General features: G+C 38.9%; 1 protein-coding gene across 1 annotated transcript; it reads right to left on the minus strand.

Annotated features, from left to right (window-relative positions):
- Positions 1-3,027: 3,027 nt before the first annotated feature.
- Positions 3,028-25,713, minus strand: LOC122319745 (midnolin homolog). Its single transcript, XM_043207409.1, has 3 exons — positions 24,665-25,713; positions 3,201-3,288; positions 3,028-3,087 (listed from the first exon to the last, which is right to left on the minus strand). Exons 1-3 carry the CDS (start codon positions 24,970-24,972, stop codon positions 3,049-3,051), a joined length of 435 nt encoding a protein of 144 aa, XP_043063344.1. The 5' UTR covers positions 24,973-25,713; the 3' UTR covers positions 3,028-3,048.
- Between the last annotated feature and the right edge of the window lie 43 nt (positions 25,714-25,756).

The following is a 25,756-nucleotide window of genomic DNA, read 5'->3' on the forward strand; positions in this document are numbered from 1 at the left end:
AACAAGATTTATGAACCTATAGCTTTTAATGGTGGCTGTTTAAGTGTTTAGTATCTGCAATACGTACACATGCTTATATGGACGAATGTTCGAATATAAGTATATGTAAATTTAGCTGTTGTGTTTCGCGTTCGTCTTTTTGGAATTTTTATGGATTTCTCGAGCACGCCAAAATATTTCTTTGTTCACATCACAAAAAATTGCATGAACTTTTAAATACGTGTGTGTTTTGAATGCAATACGAAATGCAATAAATATGGCTAACAAATGTCCGTCAAAGTAACAAAGTTACGTACATTTACGGTGCACATAAACAAAGCTGATTTCAATTTCAAAGTACACGAGTACTTTGGATTTTCCCCAAAAAAAGAGGAAGCACATTCAAATTATGGGTTTAACTTTTTGTACAACTTTTTACTATACTAATTAAATTAATTATGAAGTTAGGTTCTCATGGCATTCTAGTCATATGTCCCTGATGTTGTGCAATATTTGATTAGCTATGCATTTAATAAACTAAAAGTATTTTAAACTTTTGGTGTGGACCTTTGGCTTTCTGCTGCTCTTATTCAAAATTTACAGGAAGGTGACAAAAGCTCCTGTAAATTCAATTTGTTCCCCTCGCATCCAAGTGACAAAATTTAAGCCGAGACTTTAACAAGTTAACAAGTTGTCTTTGTCGACGTCTTCTTATCTTTCTCATGCGCAACTTGAACCAATTTCGTGTGAAGAGCAATTGAGACAATGGAAAATAAGAGGAAAAACAGCAATACGACACAAAATGCATAAATGTTATTAAATAGGAAAAAATAATAGCCTCAATGGAGTGGCAAGAGGGGGAAAAAGAGGGGGAAAAAGAGAGGGAAGAGAGAGGGAAGAGAGAGGGGAAGAAAGAGGGGAAGAGAGAGGGGAAGAGAGAGGGGAAGAGAGAGGGGAAGAGAGAGCGGAAGAGAAAGGGGAAGAGAGAGGGGAAGAGAGAGGGGAAGAGAGAGGGGAAGAGAGAGGGGAAGAGAGAGGGGAAGAGAGAGGGGAAGAGAGAGGGGAAGAGAGAGGGGGAAGAGAGAGGGGAAGAGAGAGGCCAATATTGATAAACGTTATGTGGCACTGTTGCCAGATTCAGATTCAGGTGAGACCGCTGATTGCCTCACCTGGCGAATCGGTGTCACCCGAAAGCGAGAAAAGCGGGAAAAGCGGAAAAGCATTGCAGCAAATCGAACAACTAAAGTAATTGAAAAGAAATAAAAATGTACCACAACAAAGCAAAATAAATACAGATGTCAAATACAACATTTCAAATCCCAAATTTGTTTTTCTTGGCTGAACATATATATAAAAACATAATAGTAAATATGTATATAAAAAATGTTTATTAATTCATTTTCCATAATTAAAAACTAACATTTATAAATAGCAAATCTGCAAGTGTATTTCTCTAAATGAGCCAATTGACAATGTTGCAAATGGCAACTTGTTGCTGCGGCAGCATGTTGCAATGCCACAAGCGGTGTCACGCGCGGGATTTGCGAGCAAACAAAGAGATTGGCAATACTGAGAGCCAAGTTGAGCGTGGATTACCTGCACTGGCCAGAAATCCCGGCTCATAACTCAAACGGTAAACAGTAAATCAAACGGAAAAGCGTAAAAAGAGCATGGCACAATAAAAAATAATAAATAGTGTAGAAAGCGCAATGAAAGTAGCAGCAGAAAAAACACACTAACCGAAAAATTAATAAATTGCAAACATACTTTCAAATCTTTCTGAGATACAAGATCAAATTTAGAGTCACAAATATTTAAAGAAGACTGCTGAAAATCTTTAAATATTCAATCATTACAATATAATACAAATTGTGTTGGCAATTATTTCTATGCACCTCTGTGTGGATAAAGCCAGGGTAAACCCATTCCCTTTGTTAGCGCTGAATTTTCAATTTGTTGCCAACCGAAAAGCTTCCAACTCGCAAACTCAGTCGCGCATACAAATGCAAACTTGACCTTTGGGCTGCGCCGGCGTATAAATTAAAATTGGCCAAAACTTTCCCATTAAAAACACGCAGTGTACATTGCCCGACCAACAAAAAAAAAAAAAACAGAAAAAATACAGAAAAAAAGAAAACCTTCAAAAAGGTAAAGACAATGACCAAAACAAGGATGAGGGAGAGAGAGCTTAAAATCACTGCAAATTTGGGAAAAGAAACATAATGATTGTCATGCCGATCGTCAAGCGATCGTCAACTCCAACTCCACTCAACTGAAAAGGTTTCGTTTTGTTTTTTTAAATTTGGCATTCGTTAAAAAGACTGCGGAATAAATTCAAGTTGAAATGAAGCCAAAATCGAGTTTGAAACAGGGACAGTCTGCGTTTCAAGGGGAACTCTTTCCTAATGGAGCATGTTTCTGCTGTAACTCCTTTGGAAATATACAGTGTACACATGCTAAAATATAATGCTTAGTTCCAATATTCAAAAGCTAAGGAACAATGTTGACCAGTTGACCCCCTTTGAGTTAACACCCCCGTGAAAGGCAATCGAAGTAGGCTAAACCAGTTCGCTGCGGCTAACGAAAAAATGTGTGTAATAAAAGATATATAATATGTAAATGAATTAAAATTCATTAATGTCAAACAACTTTGGCAACGACAAATGACGCCCAGCAGTCGCAACAAGAAAACGATGAACAATAATCACCAGAATCCGAATGAGAAGCGGAATTAGTCGAATTAGTCACAGTCAACAGGCTGCGGGCGAAATGATTAAAATTCCTCAGGTAAATAATATCTAATCGTCCCATATCCATTATTCACTCCGCTTTAAAAAAGATATTCGGTATAGTGTAGAGAGTTTATTTGAAAGCGGCTTTAAATTGGGCTTTAAAACGGGGTCAGGGTTACTGTTTGACTTTTAAATGTGTTACTTGTGTCAATGTAAAGCTGACTTTAAGCCTGGCTTTCTTCGAAACTCAACGCGTTTTTTAATCAAGTAACAACAGATACTTACAAAATACTTGCTTTAAAACCTCAATTATTTTGAATCAAATATTGTTATACCTCTATGAATAACAACCTGTGTTGAAATAAAACCCACTGATCTGTAAAAAAAAAGTGTAGCAAAATTAAAAGTGCAACTTCAAGCACTAATAACCTCATTATTCGATGTTCACTCATTTAGTTGTTGCTTTTGATCGAAAAGCGGTTGACTTACCAATAAACCAGTTTCCACGTTTGGTATCAAAATGATTTTGGACCCGTCCATTAGGTTGTGATCTCTGAGCGTTCCATCCTGTAGTTCCCTGCGAGAAAGAGAAGCAAAGCCATGTCCGTTAGAAGAGTGCAAACGATATTAAATCGATATGTCAATAGATCAGGGGTGCTCAAGATCGTCTTATGGCAGTGCGTTTACTAACACATCCACAAGAAAACGTGTACATATGTAGCGGCGCGTTTGTGTTGGGGTGCAGCTGTGCACTGAGAGAAAAATGCCTATAGAGAATGTATTTGGTGTTTACCTCCAGAACTACGAAGCATATTAAGCATTGTACTTCGCATTTAAAGTTTATGCTAAAAAAAACTGCTCTCTAATTCATCACTCATTTTGATCCGCCAAAAAATTTAACATAACACTTACGATGGTCGACCCCGAAATAAATCAAAAGCCAACGCAGACAGAAAGATAAGTCTCAGTGCATGTGCCCGAGGAAAAAACAAAAACAAAATACATTGCGATCAGATAAGCGTGACGACGGACAGAGATGTAATGAAGAAACAAGCAAAATTGTTTTTGTTTCGCATGCAAATCGAAGCCCATATGCACGGTGCTTATGGGCGCACTACCCATAAGCACAGAGCTCTACAAAAACAAAAGTGCACTCGGTGCATAGGCGTTGAGCACCCCTGCAATAGATGGTAATTTGGTATGGGAAAAAAGGGATCAGTGTGGCCAAAATAGCTTAACAGACAAATGAGAAGACCGCTAAAAACGATACGTCAATTCAGAAAAACACAAAAGAGAAGTTCAGAAAAAGAAGTAGAAAAACAAAGTCGCGCTGAAAAACAACAACAAATTTCGAGTCGATTCAACCACAACTAAACAACAACAACAATCAACAAAAGGCGTGCGCCGAGCGTTTTTCGATTATAGTTGTTGTTCTTAGCTTCTCTCGATTCTCGATTTTCGATTCTCGATTTAACAGTACAGTCACACACAAGCATACAAACAATCGGGATTATATCGGCATTTTAATGGATAATATAATTAATTTGGCATTTGGTTTGCTTTGCTTTGCATCGGCTCCCTTTCTTTCCTTTGACGAAAGCGTTTCGTGAGCGTTTTTACCGAGTCAAAAAAAAAAGTGCAACTGCCAAACAAAAAAAAAGGAATGGGGATTTTTTTAAGGCGTTGATTTGCTGCTGTCAGCACTCTTCGATGCGTAATTACAATTCGGCGACATTCGAGACAACAAAAACCAATTATGGGGATTTTGTCAATTCAACAATAATTCGATATGTACGTCCGATGATTTTAAAGTTAAGATTTGCATACAGAGAACAAGAATCCATATGTAAACCTGGAAACCAAATTATTTTTCGTTGTTTTTAGAATCTTTGGAGGAGACTAAAATCGAAAAAATCCAAATTTCCAACAGTTTGTTGATAAGAAACAACGACAGCAACAGAAAATACGCAAAGCAACAAATAAAATAAAGAAAGCACGAATACAAGTACAGTCAGTCACAAAAGTATTCGTTGCGAGGCACCCTACAACTAAATACATGTTTTTTTTCATGAATATGTAACAAATTAATATTTTTATTTATTGTTTGGGGTAACGCACTTATTAAAGATACAGAAAATAACAACATTTTTTTAGAAAATTAGCTTCATTGCTTTTTTTTTCCTTAAGAAACTAATAGAACTACAAAATATCATCTCACAAAAGTATTCGTTTTTTTGTTTCGGCATTAAATATTTATGTTTTTTTTAAAATTTAGTATTTTGTGTGCAAGCCGTTGTTTTCTTTAATAGCTTCTAAGCGCCTCGGCATTGACTCCACTAGTTTCCGGCACCTCACTTCGGGTATATTTGACCATTCCTTCAGCAATATCTCTTTTAGCTCATTCTTGGAGGAAATCTTATGTTCCTGGACTTTTAGCTTAAGATGGGCCCAAATATTTTCAATAGGGTTGACGTCTGGGCTTTGTGGAGGAGTGTGGATCTGCTTGGTATTAAACAACAGCCATTTCTTGACTTTCCAAGCCGTATGTTTGGGATCATTGTCCTGTTGGAAAATGAACTTGCCGCCTTCTAGACCCATTTTGGTGGCACTGGAGTGTAAATTTTCCTTTAATATTTTGAGATATCCTTCAGCATTCATAATTCCGTCTATGAAAGCCAACTCCCCAACTCCTTGAGCGGACATGCAGCCCCAAACTAATACGGAACCGCCGCCATGCTTCACCGTTGGTTTAACATTTTTCAGTTTAAGCTCTTCACAGGGCTTTCGCCACACTTTTCCTTTTCCATCAGATCCGAATATATTGAATTTGGTTTCAACGCTAAATATTACTTGTCCCAGTACTCCAAATTCCGGTCTAAATACGTTTTAGCAAACGAAAGCCGCTTTGATATATTTATGGCTGAGAGCAAGGGTTTCTTTCTAGGGCATCTCCCATGCAGATCTTGGCTCCTGAGCACTCTTCGGACGGTTTCAGTGGATACGTTAGTTCCCAGGGATGTGGTTAGGACACTATTAATTTTCGGAGCCGAAAGGTGCGAATTTTTCTTGTTTTCTTCGAGGATTTTCCGCTCTTCTCTGCAGGTTAATGCTTTCGGACGGCCGCAACGGGGAAGATTTTCCAGGGAATTCCTGGATTTCAGTCGAGAAATGAGACTCCTTATGGTTAAAGGACATCTATCGAACATCCCACAAATATATTTAATGGATCGACCTTCATTATCTAGGTGCAAAATAATTTTTTTTTGTGAAAAGTTTAACTCTGTTCCCTTCGGCATTTTGCTAGAGATTTACACCAAGAATGACGCCAAAAAATGGTGTTTTTCCCCGAATTCAGTCTTTAAAATAGAAACGCAACCAGAATGACAAAAAAAAATAATTCGCTAACTTAAAAAATACTAAAATATAAAAAATTCGTAAGGCAACGAATACTTTTGTGACCCTGCAAAACGGTTTATATTTGTATTTTTGTCCATATCTTTTTATGGAAAGCGTTTTCTGTTTGGTTTTTTTTTTCCACATACTTCAAAAAATATATATCTTTGGAAACGTAAACCATTTTTTACCATTTTAAAACTGTTTCTTATTTAAAATTTGCATTTTTCTCTTAACCCTCTTTGCAACGAATACTTTTGTGACTGACTGTATATATAGTAAAACATACCCTTTTGCTAAATGAGAATTTAAAGGCGCACAGGCAAGAAATTAAAAGTTCAAGCACTTTACAGGTTTGCCTGTCCGCTGCTTTTCGCTGCTTTTGGATCAAGCATTGGGGCCAGTTGATTTCCATTCCATTTTTCGCTGCTTGCTGTTTTCTGTTCGCTTTATTTCGTTTAATTTTTGCTTTACCTTTTCCCCTGTAATTGCTGCCTGTTTTGTTGTTGTTTTTGTTCTCGGTGGAGCGAAACAAAGTCAAAAGTTAAACGCTGTTGACACTTTTCAGTTGCTGAATTTCAATTGTTCTCTTCGCTGCGTTATTGTAATTTTTGGGCATTGCATTTCGCAGGTGTTAAGTGAGACAAAAACAGCAGTAGCAGCGCAGCCATAACAAAACGCCAGGCAGACAGACGTGTAAACAAGCGACGAGCACACAGCTGCCGCTTATTTGTTTAATTCCGTTGACTTGGCTAATACAAATATGAGAAACCGAAATCGAGAAGACCCCTCCTCCCTCCCCTCGCATGAGAATTAACTGCCGCCAGAATTGTATTCCCATTATTTGCATTCGAATGTGCAACGCACACCGAATTACCAAAGGGTTCTCGGGGAATTTGCAGATTATAAACAGTTGCGTCTGCGTTTCAAGAATATTACGCAATTGCGGCATTTTGCGTTGATTGCCCAGGGTGAATGTGCGTATCAGAATGGAATTATAAACCCACCAAAAGATATCTCTAAAAATGTCTTATTTTTGGAAGAGCTAATGCTTAATTGAAGCACATATTTCTCACTTTAAAAGTATCCATCCATTATAAAAATGTCTTCTTACTTTTTAGATTATCAAAACATTCTCACTTTAAAGTGAGAAAGAATTCATTTCCCTTTAACATTTATTATAATATTATATTGTATCCAACATTTAGGTTTAAGTTATTGATTTTCTGGTGTTTCTATTGGAATTTTTATCTTGGATTCAGCGCAAAGTACAGTTGCCACAACAGCTTTTGTTTTGGCCCTGAATCAAGTATGGCATACACCAAAGTATTGCCCAGCAGGTATAATTTCACTTGTGTGTTACACACTCGGTTACAATCAATGAATGTCGGGTCTAAATATAGACGGGGATGCATTTGTTTTGGCTAGCAACGGTAGGCGGTAAAGCCACAACAGAATCGAATTAAACGCTGATCCAAAACATAAATCGAACGCCGAATAGTGGGAGGTTTTTTTTATTGGGCGGGGAAAATACCTTGCCGACAGGTGGGCCAAACAAAGGCCAAGAAAGACGGAGGAAGAAGGGGGAGGTGGGGGATCCGTTCGTTGAGCGCAGCAGCATAAAATTACTTAACTTTATGCTCCAGCAGAGACAGAGGGAGAGAGAGCCATCTCGCCGAAAGAGAGTCGGCCAAGCCCACAAAGAAAATGCCAGCAGCAGAGCATAAAACAAACGCTACCACAGTTGCGGCCAAAATAAACATATTTTAGTTGTTTTTTGCTGAGGAGAAATTACATGATAAATTCATTTCCATTGTATTGTGCTTATGCACATAAATCAAAAATTGCAAGTAATCTAATTACTCCTAATACGGTATCAATGTGCCCATGTTTTATAAAAGAAATACAAAAATAACACAAACATACCAAAAAACATCTAAGTAAAACTTGTTACGGATTATAAAAATGTAAGATTTGTCAATTTGAACTTGTGCCATACAGTATTCTTCCGAAAAAAATGTTAAGTTTATATCAGTTTATTAATAGTTAAAAATCTTATTGTAAAAGTTATCCGTATTTCTTGCATCAATTGTTTTTGTTGAACACAACTGCATGTTGCGGCGAACGAAAGAAAGAAAGAAAGAGAGGGCGAGAGAGCTGCGGCGAATTCACTGTCGATGCGGTAACCCCGGCAACACCAGCAACAAAAACAATGCTCTGGAGAGCGACAGCAACAATATTACAACAACGGTAACAAGAGCAAACGAACTCAGCCAACAGCAGTAGCAACAACAACAACAACAACGAAGACCATTAAACGAGGCGAGCGTTTAATGACTGCATGCATGATTGATGAATTGATAAGATTCGGTTAGTTGGCTTGGCTGGCACGAAAAGCGAATTTGGGTCAGCGAAAGGGGCGTGGCACATTGATGGCAACAGCAACAACAACGATAGCAACAACAGCAACAAAAACCGCTGCGGTTGCACGCAACGCTCAACTTTCAACACTCACGCACACGCTCACTTGGATACCAAAAAAAAAAAAAAAAACAACACAACCATAACCGAAAAAACAAAACCCCCTTTGAATTCAAACACTTTGAATTTATTGCAACTCTAACCAAATTTATTGTGATCCCAATTTTTGTCTGCAAAATCATGGTAAAATGGTAAGCTATCTTTGCCAGCAACACAAGTTTTGGAATTTATTGACATTTATCGACATTAAACAAAATAAGGACACTTTAAACAAAGCGTTTAAGTTAAATATAAGTTAAATAAAAAGTGTACTCCATTGTAAAATTTTTAAAATTTAACAACTTTCATTTTTAAAGTACCTAACTGTAAATGCTTTTGACTTTTTCAATATTAAATACAAAATATATTTTTAACAATATCAAAAGAATTCCTATTTAAGCTACACGTAACGTAATAGGAATTTGTACAGGAAGCTTAAGTGAACTCAGTTACTGCATAATCAAACACTTTTAAAGCGGTTAACCAACATTACGTAACGTAAGCGGACGTACAACGTAAGGTGTCTGTGATATTTCACCTCTGGCAGCAGCAACATGTTGCAGCTGCTTGCAGGTGCCAATACGAACCAAACTCACCACAGCGGCGAGTAACGTAACGTAAAGAGGGAGACAGAGAGGACACGCAAGAGAAAATGTGTGAGAGAGAGATAGCCTATTAAAGTGGCCTTTTTATTTAACCTCCATGCTCCCAAATTTTTGGTTAAATTTTCTTCGCTTAATCTGTTTATTTTCTTTATTTGTTCTTCCAAATTCAATCTTGGATCAGAGAAGTATTTATAGGTTTAAGCTTTAACGTTATACCCTTGAAGGGGGTGATTTAAATTGATCCGAAATTTTAATCTCAATCGTTGAATCCTATTTATAATTATTATATCATTTTTTTTCAGACAGGGAAATCGTAATCAGAGAATATTTAAGAACGTTAACACAAAAACATAAATGTTAGTTTTACATAAAATTAAAGGGTTATTCAATCAAATGTTTTAGTTGGGAAATTAATGTTGAAGATTAAAATGATATATTTTTCTATTTTGAATTTGGAAAGCGCTAGGGTATATAGACATCGGTTTTGGGAAGCTTTCTAAGCTGCCTTTGTTGCTTTTTACGAAAGGGTGTGTGTTGTGTGTTGCCGAGGTGTGGCTGTGTTTGGCAGCGTGTGTGTGACTGTGTATGAGTGTGTTTCTGCTTCTGCTTAGGCTTTTTGTCTGCGGGGGGTGTCTGTCTATGTGTCTGTTTGTCTGTTTGTCTGCCTTTACGCAATAGCCAGCCTGCAGATGACGCCGACGACAAAAGCGACGCAATATGACGCGACGACAGCCAAAAGCAAAAACGGCAAGAGAAACAACAGCGGCGAAGGCCAAACGAGTTGGCCCGATGGCTGGGTGGTTGCAAAAGGGGGAGTGGGGTCACGTGGAGGCCTGACCCAGACAGACAGACTGGAAAAACTCTGGCATGGAAAACGCAGACATCAAACTGTACGCCACCAGAGTTAAACGTTAAACGAGTTTCAAGCACGTGAATACTAAATAAATCATGCGTATCCACGGCCGAAATCTTTAATTTTCATATCAACAAATCATATAATATACATATAAAAGGAACAACCTTCAGTTTTTCAATTTCGTTGCATACATTTTGGCGTATATTATAGAAACATTTAGTGTAACTTATATTTAATCATCTATCATTTCATTTGACATTTTTATTCGGTTATTTATAGGAAAAATATTGTTGTATGCTACGCTTGGTAGTTTTTGTTATCTTTAAATTTAATACTAAAGTAATAAATCCTTGTCAGAAATTTAGTAATTTATTATTATATTATCTTTATTATCTTCCTTAGTATAGCAGTTGTATAAGGAATGATATAAATCCAGTTTCTTTCGGTTTTATTAAACTGGACAAAGGGATACAGCTGAAGGATTTTCCCAAACGGCTTCCAATAGTTTCGAAAAAGAAAACCTGAAATACCCCTTATTGGGAGCGGAGTGCAACCGAAAAAAGGAAGGTGCAAGCGCGACACCCGCAGAGATCAGGGGTTATGTGGTGTGCTATATGGTGTATGCTATATGCTACGCTACCTCCACGCTCTTCACACGATCTCCTTCTTCTTCTTCTTCTTCGTTCTTTTCCCGTAATTCCAAAACCCATCCCCGAGATATAATATATACTTTAATAGGCCTTTGCCTTTGGTGGGGGCATTCGGCATTTTCCAGCTATGTAATTTCAAACCGGGAACCAAGTGAATTGCCTTTGTTGTCATAAAATTCCACCACCTTGTATTGCACACAAACACACACACATTCGAATGGCGTTGTGTGTGTGTGTGTATTGGGCATGCTGCGTAAATTATCATGTTTACTGCCTTCGCAGGAGGATGAGAAAAGGAAGCGGCGAAGAAGCAGGCTCAGGAATTGAAGAGAGAACATCGCACACACACACACCAACACAGACACACACAGGCGACACAAGGACTCTCTGGCCATCTCTTTCGCTCCTGCTCTTTTGTTCCCTTACATATGATGGTTTTGTAGTCAGTGCACAAGGGTAAAAGCCTAAACAACAAATAGAAAAAAAAGCAGAAAGGAAGTCGGCTTCAAAACGACGAAGCTTTTATACCCTTGACCCAAGCTTTACACCCTTAACCGTAATTTAAGTTTTAAAAAGAGATCCTGTATTTGAACTTAATATATAACCTCCGATTAATCTGTGAGTTCTCGTAATTGTTTTGACATGAAATCGAATCCTTTAATCTTAATTTCAGTTGTTAAATAAATGGTAAAGCATTTGGTAAAATTAGATTTTAATATCTTTTAAACTGTATCCTAAAATCAAAAATACATCTACTTTTTATAGAAGAAAACACTGAAATCGTGTTACATTTTCCACATCCTCCACAAGGGTATAAAAGGGGAAGAGTGTAGTCAAAAGAAGGAATCTCACATGGGAAAGAGGAAAGAAGTAAAGAGAAAACGAGAGAGCATCGCATAGAATACTGCACTGAGAATTGGAAATGAGTACAAGATTTTCCGGCAAGCCGAGAAAAGCCCATGGGAAAACGCGTGGCCAAAAACGAGGCACTAGAAACAAAACAAAAAATAAAAGTCTGCGTTGGTGTGTATCTGAAAAAATTCCACCTAAATGTCTGGTCAACATTTTTGGGGCTAACAGTGGGAAGTTTGCGGGGGTTGACTGACTGACTGACAGACTCCCCTCGTCGAGTCAAGGGCGACTGTACACACGCCCAACCGCCACCCACCGCCGCTTTAAGCCGAGGAATACAGAAATTTAAAAGGAAACATCTTAAACGGAAAAAAAGAATAATACTTATTTGAATACCAAACATTGAGGCATGTTTGCCATAGACGTTCATCTTTAAAATTTATTTGGTACTCTGGAAATTTTTACCAATGGAAATGAGTATATTTTACCTAAAGCAACTGGGCACAAAAAGTAATCAAAGCTGGACAAAAACCAGAGCATCAAATTCGTTTAAAAGATCATATTCACGCAAAATCGAGTTTAGCTTCAACGGCAAAAATCAATAACTCGAACAAAGAACTTTGAAGAAACTTTAACCAAACAAGTAAATATTTATACAAATTCAAAGGTAATCGCAGAACTGGAAAGATATCAAAAGGAAAGACGCCGAAACGAAAGTATCGTATTATCATATCGGGGGTTGATATCTTATGCGGTAAGTGCTGCTCCCCCGAAACTCTGGACTTCCCACCCTTTTTCTATGAAGTCCGGCGGAAACCGAAACTCTCTCAACCATTAAACGATTGCATAACCTTTTCTTTATAGTTGCTCGGTCACTTGTTTCCATTTCCATTTCCATTTCCATTTCAAGTTCAATTTCGTTTTTCGTTTTCTATCCTCCCTATCTTTCATACGGAAATGTCAGCCGCAGGTTAAATAGATATAAATTTGATTCGTTTCTAATCTAGTTTCACACACACACCGACAAAGAAAGGGGCATACACATATACATATACATATACATACATATCTATCAAGTATTTTTTGCTGATAGATAGATTTTTTAGTTGCTTTTTTTTTTTTGTTGCGTGGAATTGTTATTATTTTGTTATTCGTGTTTTTATTTCATTTCAGTTATTCGGTTGCTTTGTTTTCATTGCTCATTTCGCGCTATCGGAAAAACAGAAACGCGTTAAACGAGAATAAGTTGAACGGCAGCGGAATCTGAGCCCGAATAATTTTCGACGCTGACGAATTATTTGCCGAAGATATGAGGAAGTATTTCTCATATTTGCTCGACGACGTCTAGTGTGTGTATAGCAACAGCAACAGCAACAGCAACAGCAACAGCAACAGCAACAACAACAGATACAGATTCACAGCCCGCACAGCTGCAGATAGAAACGTGTTAATTAATAGAATTTTAGAGGCTTCTTTGCCGCTCCAGCTGTAGATACAGATACACTTTTCGGTGGGTTGGCGCAACTACATGTGATTGCCGCCAGTGGGCCGTCGACTTTTCCATGGATACATGTGCGGGGGATGCAGATACTTGCCACTGACCCTTGGAGTAGCCATTGGATACGAGGGGTTATTGCCAAGAAGGTGCGAAGAGAAAAGTTCTTCGCTGACCCGGAGACACCAATCTTTCAGTTCAATCCGCTATCAATAGTGTCCTATAGAATTTGATTAAGTTTTTTGGGGTGTTTGTATCCACACGAGTAGATACTTAACCATTATAGAAAAGATTGAAAGAACTAATATTGGTACTGCAAATATTTTTAATAATACCAATAATAAAGGAAATAAGAAGTGCCTTGTTCATTTAATAAAACGTTATGTAAACTTTGGAAGCATTTATAAAATATTTGCTGGATTTAATCCTTTTAAGTCACCTCAATCTGTATTATGTTCTTACGAAAGTATTTTTCTATTACAAGTATGAGTTGTATTACTTTTGTACAAAACATTTTAACCGATTAGCCCTTGCGCAACCATTAGCGGGAATAGCTGCCCTAAAAGCCCCTCCTATTCCGTTGATTCTAACTTTTGGTATAGATACCCCACAGATACCAAAGCGCTTAGATGCCTATCCCTTTTTGACGGCCTGCACCACCGAATGGGGCTCTTTTTCGTGGGGTTGAATGCAGGCGCTTGCTACCCCTAAGGCTACTTTAAAGTCAACTAATCCTAACTTTGATTACCGAACGAACGAACGCACACACACACACACACACACACACACACACATAGAGGAACAGAAAGTAAGCAAAAATTGAGAGCACCCACATAGCCATAAAAAAGCGGCCGCCACAGCCTGGTGCACCATCATCAACACCAGCAACCACAGCAGCCACCACTTCGGCAATAAGAGGCTAGAGTCTCCCGAAAAGGGAAAAGGGGGAGGGGCGGTGGGTGGGTGGATGGTTGGATGTGGGAAAACGGAAAACAAAAAACAGAAATTTCCAGCCCAGCTTTCACTTGAGAGAAGCTTTTCCGCCTTCGGGCGAAACCACCCACATAGCAACTTGGGGTTGCAACCACCGACCGCCGCTGTTGCTGATGAGTTTCATTAATTTCCGGACGAAAAGCTGCACCACCACAAGGGAAGCGGCGGAAGTACCAGGATGTGGGATTAGAACGCCCCCTTTCGACCGAACCGGGTGTGCTGACCATATTGGCCAGGATCCGAAGGAGAAAGACTTTTGTTCCGTTGTAGAAATATTTCAGGTGTATTTTTAAGCTTATAAAGGTTGGGCTGTTTTAACTTAAGTTTATGTAAATTTATACAATTAAAACTATTATGATTGGATTTTATTATTGTATATTTTATTAAACAAATTTCATTTATAACTACTGTAACAATTCCAATTTATATATTTTAGAAACAAGAAACGAATTTCTATTAGCCAACCCATTGTAAGTATCTATTGATGAGTAAGAAATATTAGTTCAATATATAAACTACAAACTGTATCTGTGTATATCTGTGATCCGATCCACCCACTGTGGGTGGCGAGCATCATCAAGGCTGTCAGCTGCAGTTTCGCCAGCTAAAACTCACCCCCCGGCCACGCCCCCCAACCAACCAACGCCCCCCAAGCTTTGGTTTTAAAGCGACGACCGAAGGAGTGGGGAAGCCCATCGGAAAGGAAAGGGTGGAAAAGGGGGGAGGGGGAAAGGGTTTAGCCAGCCAGGGAAAATCAAGAGTGCGGAGAGAGGCCTGAAAAATCGATGGCAACAGCTGAATCGCAGCTTTGTGGAGTCAACACATCGCATTTGCATGCGCCATGGGGGCGTGAGGACGAGGGGGCGTGGCGGCGCAGAAGGGAAGGGGACGGGAACTGAGGGGGGGGCGGATTACGGGCAGCATCCACAACAAAGACAAATTAAACAAAGGAATCAGCGAGAGCGGGGGGAGGGGGCAAAAATCCAGGGGAGAGGATCGTCGACAGCAACAAACAACAATGAGAAATCACAGCAAGCGACTAAAAATAGCAAAAAGCAGCTAAGGCAAAAGCAAAAATAACATCACGCCCCCGCACACTGAAAGCAGCGCCGCCCACCTCATTCCCACCCCCTTTCGAAATGTATAAACAAAAAAATCAGCGAATGCTTCTAATTTCGAACTATTGATTCAGAAGGTTCACCTATACTAGCTGTACTAGCACTATATAGCACTATATAGTATATAGTATACGCAGCAGCCACCGGAAGACATTTGCGAAAGGGCAAACATCTAAAATGCTAGCACTACAGTGATCGCTCGGAAATCAAAATTCAGACAGGAAGTAAAACCACTGATTATGTAGTTAGTATTTGCATTATTTATTTTATTTTAAAGAATGTTTTTAAAAGAAACATTTTAAATTATGACTGAGATTCTTAGCTGTAAATGTTCATCAGTTTCTTAATATTGTAAACAAACTTCTTTTAAAATTAATAAATTAAATTATTCAACACTTCCTGAAATTATTAAAGCCATTTAATCTGAATTTAAAGTTTTTTTTTTATTGAGATATTTATTTAAAAAAAGCAAAATGTTTGCTTTAAAACTTTATGAATAATTGTAAGATGAATAATATTTATAGATGATTCAGAATTCTATCCAAAGATCAATTTTATGGGTGCTGGGTTAGATCATTTGGTTGAATGTATGTGCAATGTATATTTTTGGATATGCCACCCTGTACAAAGATCACTCGGACTGGATAGATTAATTCAATAGAAAAAGTAAGGGGAAAGAACCGTTAGGATATAGACATTTTATCCTATCGAGAGATGACCGTAGCTGCATAGATGGATTGATTTGAAAGGGGAGACGTACTCATCGGATCTCTAGAGCTGAAGGCAGCAACAACAACAAGAGCAATAACGATAGCAACAACTGCAATAACAGAACAGCAACGAAAACAGCTTTTTTTACGTGTTCGTGTCGGTGTGTGGGGGCTGCGCGCGCACACAAGCAAACAAAACCCACACACACACACACACATACTCTCAGACAGACAAGCTTAGCAACAAAGAGCAAAGAGAACAATTGCCGGCCGGCCGAACAAAACTGTTGATGGGAACGGGGGGCTGAGCGGCAGGTGGGAGGGAATACGCGGTCGTGAGAGTGGGAAAACACTTCTCTCCGATGACGTTATTGATGCCGTAAGTTGTTTTTTTTACTCTTTTTTGTATCGTTTTTTTTAAAGCCGACTGCGACTACAGCTTTAAGCGTTTTACGCCTTCTCTTGCAAAAAGAGCAGATAAAAAAATAGTTAGATCTTTTTTTTAGAACAATACGATAAACATTTAAGTCATTTTTGGGAAATTCTGTAAGCAAGGCCTTAATTTACCGAAGGTTTAAGTTTTGTTTGTTAAAAACAGTATATTTATTTAATACACATCCCTAATTGCATAACGATCGTAAGTAAACCAAATAAGTAAATCAAATAAGTAAATCAAATAAGCTAATTTTTATATCAGGTCCAAAAACTAAACCCACTTTATTTTGTGTGTATGGCAGTCATAGATTACACAAGTGTGTGAGTAATTGAAAATTAGAATGAGTCTGTTTGCAATGTGTGTAGGATGCTGATGATGATGATGATGTTATTTAGATTCCCCTCAATTTGACAGCAAATGCATGTGAATGAAAACCAGAATCAAAGAATTGAGCAAATGGTGAATGAAATCGTTATAGAGGGGCGAATTAAAGAGTTAAAGGGGGATACAAGTCTAAGGAAGTCGGCAAAAAATCAATCAGCAAATGAATGATGAAACTCTCTTGCATTTTGCATTTCGCTTATGGTACCAATAAATCAACTACGTATTATGATAAGATTTAGAGTCTACCAGATGTGAAATTTGTTATTAATGTTAGCAATCTAAACCGTTTTACTATTTTGCACTTGCCCATATAAAAACAAAGATCAAATTCCTGAGGGTGACTAATTTTTTTCCGGCAATAGAAATCATTTAACTGTTTACAATCACAAAGTAGGGAAAAAATGTTAATCATTTTTTAATCTTTATTTTTATTTTCTACGTAATAAATAGCAATGAGATTTGATTAGTATTTTTCAGAAATAGTATGCTTTAAAATAGTAACATTTCCCTGTTTAAATTTCCGTTACCTTGTACTTTTTGTATTTTACGATGCTAAAATATTTGGTTGCCTTTGTTTTGTGGCTTGACTTTTCCTTTGTCTATTTTCACTTTGAACCATCTTTTAATGGTTTCGCAAAAACTGCAGCAAATAAAGGCATTAAATCGAACGAGTGAAGAATCGAAGAAGAGATAGGTTAAAGCCTTTTGGTTAATCACCAGCGATTTCGATTTGCATTTTTTATGAGCGTAAACAACGGTTTTTGATGCGTTTATTTCTGGCTCGGCACTTTGGTGGTTGGTGGTTTTGATGGCTAGATGGTGGTGCATTGACACATCACCCAACCACTAAAAGAAAGCGGCAGGAAGAACAAGTCAATGGTCTTTCTGGGCCAAAAATAGACGGCGCATATGTTTCGGGTATTTCGTGAATCTTCTGTGTTGCATGCAATTTGGCACAATTAAGGCGAGTATCTGCCAGATACAAGATACGAATTGCAAACACAAGCGTTCGCACAACTAGCAAACATGCAAACGTGCCGTTAGCTCAGATTTGGCCACTATTTAATTTTGTATCTTGCAGATACTCACATACAAATACACACTCAGACACACGCATATGGCCAAGCGCACCCAGCTAGGCATAGGAATTAGATACACACAGCCGCAGCACCTTAAATAAACTTAAAACAAGGCGACCAACCACCCAAAACAGCAGAGCAAAGCCAGCCACCCACTAATCCAGACCAACCCATCAAATCTACTGCAACAAAAATATTAAACTTGCATATTCTTATTTATGAAAGCCTTTGGGCTTATTAGATATCCCATTGTCAAACTTATTAAGTTCCAAAAGCCAAATTCAATTCAATTCATCACGATCATTTTTGTCTTGAAAAATAATAACTAACGTTTCACTATATTAACTAGAATATTAGATACAAACTTTAGCTCAAACACTATACTTTCTCACAGTGTATTGGACCAGACCATCCCATTCATTCACCATTTAAACCGAAGCGAACTGAACCGAAGCAGAGCAAAAAGCGAACGAACGGGCACACATCCTCCCGATTCTGCGATGCTTTCTATTTTTAATGCCTGGCAACTTTGTTGCACCAAGAGTTTTCAGTTTATTCTAATAATTCAGTGGGTGGAAAAACGCCAAGCTGCAGTGTGATGGGAAAATTTATTGAATGCGCCAGCAGCAGTGAAAAACGCGGATGAAGAACAAGCTGAAGAAGAAGAAGGAGAGGAGGCAGCGGCCAAGAAAAAGAAGAAGAAGCATTGAGGCGTGGCGCCATCTAGTGTCGAACAAAGCCAAGGCTAAAACCTGAGGCCATAAACAAATAGCGAAGGGTACAAAATGGCAGCCAAGGGCCATTTGGAAAAAGGGGGCGGCACTTGTGGGGCTTGGAAATTGGCCAAGGGTGAAGGGGCTGAGGGGGTGGCAGTGTGGAAGTGTGGAAGTGGATTTTCGAGAGAAGGGAAACCCGGAGAAGGGTGGAGCAGAGATGAAGCAAGAGGAAATGCGAAGGCAGGTGAAGTGAGTTGCTGGTGGCGGTGGTGGTGGTGAACTGGACTCTCTGTATCTCTGCAACGTTACTTTCCCAGCAACCAAACGAGTTTTCACACGCAGACACCAAAAGCAAGGATGAAACCTGTGGCCCATACCCGAAAACTATTCCCAAAGACAGGCCGAAATGTTTTTATGTTTCAAAAACAAAGTAAAAAGCTTGTTCCAATATTTAAATCTGAGGTTTCCCATTAAAATATTGTACTGTTATTTAAATATATTATTTATTATAACATTTTGAGCCAGCTTATTTACATTTTTTTCAGGAAACCAATCATTTTTAAAATAAAATACCTAAATAAAACTAAATATGAAACATATCCTTTTTCAGTTTTTTTTTTTTTTTTTTTTTTGTATGTAAATATGTAGAGATTTTACAACCTTTGACCAGTTTTCACCTAATTTTGGTTCTAAAACTGGTAGAACTAAAACTAGTGATAAAATTGGATAGCTCGCTCCACAAAGGGCCTTAAAACTTGACAAGACTTGAAGGTGCCGAACGCGGGGAGACTTGAAGGAAGGCTGAGCGAGTCTTGTGTAACCTAATCTGCGGGAAGAGAGCGAGAGCGGCGAGCAAACACAGGCAAACAGTCGAACGGAGAGCAAACAGACAGACAGACAGACAGACAGACTGAAAGACAGACAGAATGAAAGAAAGAGATGGCAAGAGGCAAACAATGAGCAGAGCAGCAGAACAAAGCACGCTTGTCCATAATATTCCAAACAAGATCTCTTCTCGCCGCCTAATCAACAACGTAAAATAATAAATAAAAAAGCAACTAAGAACTGCGCAGCAAAGGCAACAAAGAAAAGTGGCTCGTTTTCACCCTTAACCCATGACAACCAAGCAAGCAAGCAATTCAAGCAGGCAACCCAACCCAGTGAAGTTTGATCAAACATGTCAGATAAGAGAAAGATCATTTCGGCTTGCCGTGAATTTAAGAACCTTTCGTAACCGAAACCATAAAAGCAGTACCACCTGAGCGAGCGAGAGAGGGCGATGCGGAGCGAACGAAACAGAGAAGGAGCCTCTAAGGCAAGCCCCAAAAACACGGACAAAATTCACCACTTTGGCCCAAGAAACTCAACTCAGTAGGCTCAACTCAACATGCGTCAAACAGACAGGGGAACTCAAAAAAATAAACAATGAATGCAACGTTTTAAAACTTAAGTTTATTTGTTTAAAATGATTTAACTCTCTACTACCGCAGTTTACAGTAACGATAAGAATTTCTAATTCCCAATTTCTTTTTCAATACAACAGTGAGTAATTTAAGTTATGAGTACACATATCAACAATTTTTTTAACATATTTTTTTTAAATGCTTATAACAAAAAATATTATAAGTTTGTCGTGTTTAATGTTTTTCATCATCATGGCAAAACATTTCAAAGAGCAATGGTATTTAAACTTTCTGAATAATTCGGTTTGGACGAGTTCGACTGTAAGTAAGCAGAAGGTGGAAACACGCGCGCCACTAGCTGATGACGTCGCCATGGGCCCCGAAACTTCACCGATTTCCCCCGTCGTACTGCCGGGTGGTGGCCCCACCTATTTCCTCTTGATTTAAAATTATGAACAGAGACGAAGAAAAAGCGCATACTAAAATTAAAACTGTTGATAATACAGGCCCCAGGGCCAAGCGAAATCATCGGAAGGTGGGGTAGGTGGTAGGTGGGTAGGTGGTGGTGTTTGTTTGCGTGTGCGTTGTTTCATACAATTACGTAGCTCTATCTGAAGAACCCTAAGGTGACTTTTATGGGGCGCGGGCCCCGGGACTTGGGCTTATGTCACATATAGCACACACCTTGGGAGTGCGCCACTAATTGGGGGGAGGGAAGGAGGAAGGGAAGGGCAATGGGGGTCGAGGGGCTAGCCTGATAGGAATGGGGACATCTAATCTGTTTGCATTATTCTGATACGACATTATGCCCCCTCTATTCGTGCAATTGTGTATTACTTTTTCATAAAAGATCGCAAAACTTAACAAAGTAAACTGGTGCATTAGGTTTAGTTTTCGATAGTTGTCTACTTAGGGAAATCCTCCTTCTATCCAATTTTCTTTTTTTTTTTTTGTAATCTATGTGTACCTTTATAATAAGCTTTTTGGCTGTTTTACAAGCACTTCAATATTATGTTACATTTGTATATGGCTCGACTTGAAATCCGGTTTCGTGTTTATATGGAAACAGTTCAGTTCAGTTCAGGTTTCTTTCACCACCACGTGTTTAAAAGGGTTGATATTGCTAAAGACAAAGGAACATAACTTTTTAATGGGTTTCAGCTATGGCGGTATCTTGATGATATTCAAAACGAATTAGGAGCAGCTTTTCAAAGTTGCCAAAAATAGGATGGATTTACTATTTGTATACTTCATAACGTTAAAGCACAGTTGGGTGATATTTCTTATTTCTTATTCCACAAAAAATCTTTTTAAATTGACAATTAGAGCTACACTTTCGAAAGTATGCGTTTTACATCTGGTCTTGCCATCATTCAAGGAAACCACGTGGCTTAAAGGGTTAGCCCTTGAAACAAATACTCTCCCACTTTTCCAACATATTTTCCATTTGGCCAGTTTCCCTGTGGTCGGCCACCTTTTTCCACAACAGTAATATGAATAGTGGGTATAGCGACCTGGAGATTCGCGTTTGGTGGTGTTTGGACGCCTCTCGTCATTCATTTACCAGTTTGGATGGTGGTGACTTACAGGCAGCACGAAATTCTCATTCACTGATGTGTTCAACATTTTTGCCTTTTAGCTGCCCAGCACTGGAAGAAAAGCTAATTTGACTACAACCAAATATAGAACTTTTAAGTTTGATCTTCCATTCAATCCAAATCAAAACACAACCAATAATTATCACCGAAAGCATTCGAGTAACTTAAGTCAGTTTTTAAGACTTCACTGCAGGTAAAATGATAATTTTTTAATGTAAATAGTTTACATATTGCAAATCTTATTGTCAATCTTCAAACCCAGTTATAGCCATCTTTAAGTTATATAGTTTTTAGCTGGATTTAGACATTTAGTTTTTAATTGTATCATTTTTTCGGTGTACTTTTTTTCTTCTGCCATGCTGCTGCTTCTTCTAGCCGGTGGTGGCTTCTTCTTTTTCCACTTCTGTTTCGGCTTTTTCTGCGGGCGGGTGTTTTTTTGCCTTTCGGATTTCTCACAGCACCGAATTGGTGGTGTGAATAAGCTTTTACCGAAAGGCTTTTTTGCTAAGCCGGGTGGTAGGTTTTTCCGCATCAGTTTATATATTTCGTTTTTGGCGGGGGTGGCATCTATGGCTTCTTCTTCTTTTTCTTATTCGTCTTTTGCTTTTTGTCATTCTTCTGCTCCCTTTCTTGTTGTTGTTGTTGTTGTTAGGGTTATAAGCCAACATATGACATTCAGACAAAGCAGAAGAGCCGTGGAGAGTCCATTTTCCGAATGTCCGATAAGCGCAGCCTGCCAACATCATCATCATCAAGAAGAAGAAGAGGCAAAGAAGAAGAAGAAGAAGGAGAAAAGGAAGAAGCAGCAATTTGATTGCAGAACAAAGAGAAGCGGGCACAAAAATCTCTGCCACACACACCATACACACACACACTCACACACATTCACATGCGACGCCGGCAGAGAAAGATGAAAAAGAACTTCAAGTGGAAGCAACAACAAGAACAACAAAAAATGAGCCGCAAAAGAGATGTGAGTAAAAAAAACCGTGACGCCATTGCCCATTTGCTTTTGTTGCTTGCTGCAAAGTGGCATAAAACAGATGCAACAACACGGCGAAAGAGAAGGAGAAGCGAGTGAAATTCTTATCAGTCAAGTTTTTTTTTCTTTTTTTTTTAGTAAAAGCCAGACAAAGGCGAAGCAGGCAGAAAAAAGAAAAGGGGAAGGGCAGTCACTCCTCTCAATTAGAAATCTATTTGCAGAAATAAATGCAACAGAGAGTGGGATGCAAAAGTGAGAGAGAAAAGAAGAGAGAGAAGCCCGCATTATTGCGAAGCCTCTGTAATGCACAAATACACATAATACACACACATATGTGACAAGCCAAAGGAATGCAGGCCCTTCAAATAACAACTTTTGACTCTACTAATTTGTATTTGTTTCGAAAATAACCAATCTAAGAATAACGAGAATCGCAACCACGTGACTGAAGCGGCATTTTGGGTTTAACCATTTAACACATTACAAATATACAGAAATAAGGAATGGAATTATGAATGTATGTAAATGTAAGTACATAATTTACACATGTTGTTGCGAGGCAATGTAAAATATAAAAAACTAAAGCCCAAAAAATAAAGCATTGAACTTCATTAAATATTTTGTAAACTCTCGAGAACAGTAAAATCAAATCTCGAAATCAGAAATATGCATATGTACATACATATGTAAGTATGTATGTACATAAGTCGTAACAGCGGCACTAACATCAACAGTTGCACCTAGCATTTGACTGTTAACAGCGTAATGCAACTAGTTGGAACAATGACGTCGACGCTGAACTGCTCTGCTCCCTCTACTTTGCTTTTTATTTTCTGCTTCTGCTTCTGTTTTTGTTTGGTTTTTTTGTTGTACCGTTTTTTTTGCCGGTTTTGTGTTATGCGCACATTTTTTGTACACTATTTATTGCGTTGCTTCGTAAAAACAACCAAATTGATTATGAAATCGTTGGCAGTTTGAGTATGTAAGTGTGTATGTGTCTAGATCAATTGGCACCCTCTTCCCCAACCAATAGCACCACTACACTCAAGCACTTTGTGCTTAACCCTTCAAATATGCCATTTTTTTGGAGGTTATATCAATAATAATCATAATAATAACGAGAACAGCAAGCAAAATCAACTAAACAATGGCAGCTTAGCGACTGAAACACACACACACGCACACCTCTCTCCAACAAAGCTCAACAAAGGGGTTAGAAAAGGGGGGCTGCGGAGGGAGAGCGTGGGGTACGGCGAAAGACGATAACATAAACGATAATCAAAAGCATTTAACTAAACAAAGCTCTAAAAACAGAGGGAAACTGACAGAAAAAGAAAGACAAAGAATTAATACTCTGCCATATAAATTATAAACCTTTAAAGGCTAATCCCAAAAACCTTTTTAAAGTTTCGGAAACGTCGAAATACCCCTAATAAAAAAAAGTTAAAGTTAAAGAGCTTATGCATACATATATACAACGCATATGTAAATTGGTTGTTTGTATTTCTGGTCAAAACTTAAGTACAATCGACAAGGGTATAAAACAGTAGAATTAGTTGGAATTGCGGTTATTGATTAAGGGGGAATTTCGAAATAAAACTGAACTTTCAACCTGATTCGCAATGTAAGGTAAACTGACATTTCGAAGTATTTATTTGCTTTATCAGTTATTTCCTGTGTGGATATTACCTCATTGGCATAATCATAAGAAGTTCAAGCAAATATGCAAGTGACACACTTGGCGGTTATCCCCCATACCGACAATTTTGCAACACACTTTTGCAGATTGAATTGAAACTCAGATGCAAAAGGTACAGGAAACTACATATGTACATCCAAAATTAAAAAGGTTTGAAAACGGTGAGTCAGTTTTAAAATTTAAACTTAAGGTTGAGAAAATCTTCAATAAAACATTTAGAAGAGTTTCAACTTCAGCTCGCTCTAAAATGGTTTACAAAACTCAAATAGTACATTTTAAAGCCAATAAGCCTAAGAAAACCGAACATGCAAATAAAAGTACATACTGCCTTTGCAAAATCTTATTGAACTTTTGTTCAGCACATTGACATGATTCAAAATTTAAAGGAGATCTGTGAAACCATAAGATTTCAAGGGAGAAAATCGACAGGGTTACCGGCCAATAAAAGCCCCGTTTGTACTCACTTTTCGCGGTGCAGCAGGCGGATGCGATCCTTGACCACCTTCAGCTTCTTGGCGATGATCTTCTTCAGACTCTCGACCGAAATGTGCGGTTCGACGCTGACGCCGAAATTGCCGCCGGTCGTGGTGCTGATATTCAGGTTGATCATCATCGGGGAAGCCGCAACGGCACTTGTTGTTGTTGTTGCCAGGCGCTGCAGCGCGTTGTTGTTGCTGGTGGTGTTGCTGCTGCTGCTGCCACACCCAGCTGCTGTTGCTGCCTCGTTTTGGCCATCGGCAGTGGCCGAGTTCGTGGCCGCTGATTTATCCATGTCCGGTGTTTTCTTCTTTTTTTTGTGTTTCTTTATTTTATTTGGGGAGAGCCCGTTTTGTCTCTCTCTCTCTCTATCTCTCCTTTTCTCTCGCGGTCACACTCACTTTGGAGGACTCACAGGCAAAAAAATAAAAGCAATATTTCTGCGGCGGCTGCTGTTGAAAATCGCGTAACGGCACACGCGGCGAATCGATTTCTATACACACCACACCTTGCACACGCACACACACTCACGGCCACGCACACGAGCCGACGTAACGGTAACCGTAACGTAACGCAACGCAGCGTGCACACACACTAGAGCGGCCGCTAATCGATTTTCGGTCTATCAGTTTGTGGGGCGGTGGGCGGTGCGGGGGCGGATTACGTGAGAGCGGCGGCGGAACGACAGCAACAACGTTGGCGGGGGGAGGTGGCGGTTAATCTGAATCTCTCTGCCCAGGTACGCATGTATGTGAACGAAGAAGAGGGCCCAAAATCCCGTACTGTGCTATTTTACTCAGCTGCGGCTGTCGCGTGGAAATAGAAATTTAAGTCCCGGTGTGGTTTCAGCTCGTTTAAAATTTTTTATTCGGTCTGTTCACTTCGGTTCAATTTAGCCGCTGCCCTTTCAGTTTCTGCAACACTCTGCTAGCACAACCACTACACACACACACACTCGGCCTGGAGAGTCGGCCTGGAGTCACACTGGCAAGTGAAGCGGCCAACCGCCAAAGAGCATCTGACATGGTAGAATAAGTATAAGGCAGTCTCGACGGATCCGTCAGTCCATTATTGCGCAC

Source organism: Drosophila ficusphila, unplaced genomic scaffold, assembly GCF_018152265.1.
Source record: "Drosophila ficusphila isolate 14025-0441.05 unplaced genomic scaffold, ASM1815226v1 contig_198, whole genome shotgun sequence".
In the NCBI taxonomy this organism is placed as follows: domain Eukaryota; kingdom Metazoa; phylum Arthropoda; class Insecta; order Diptera; family Drosophilidae; genus Drosophila; species Drosophila ficusphila.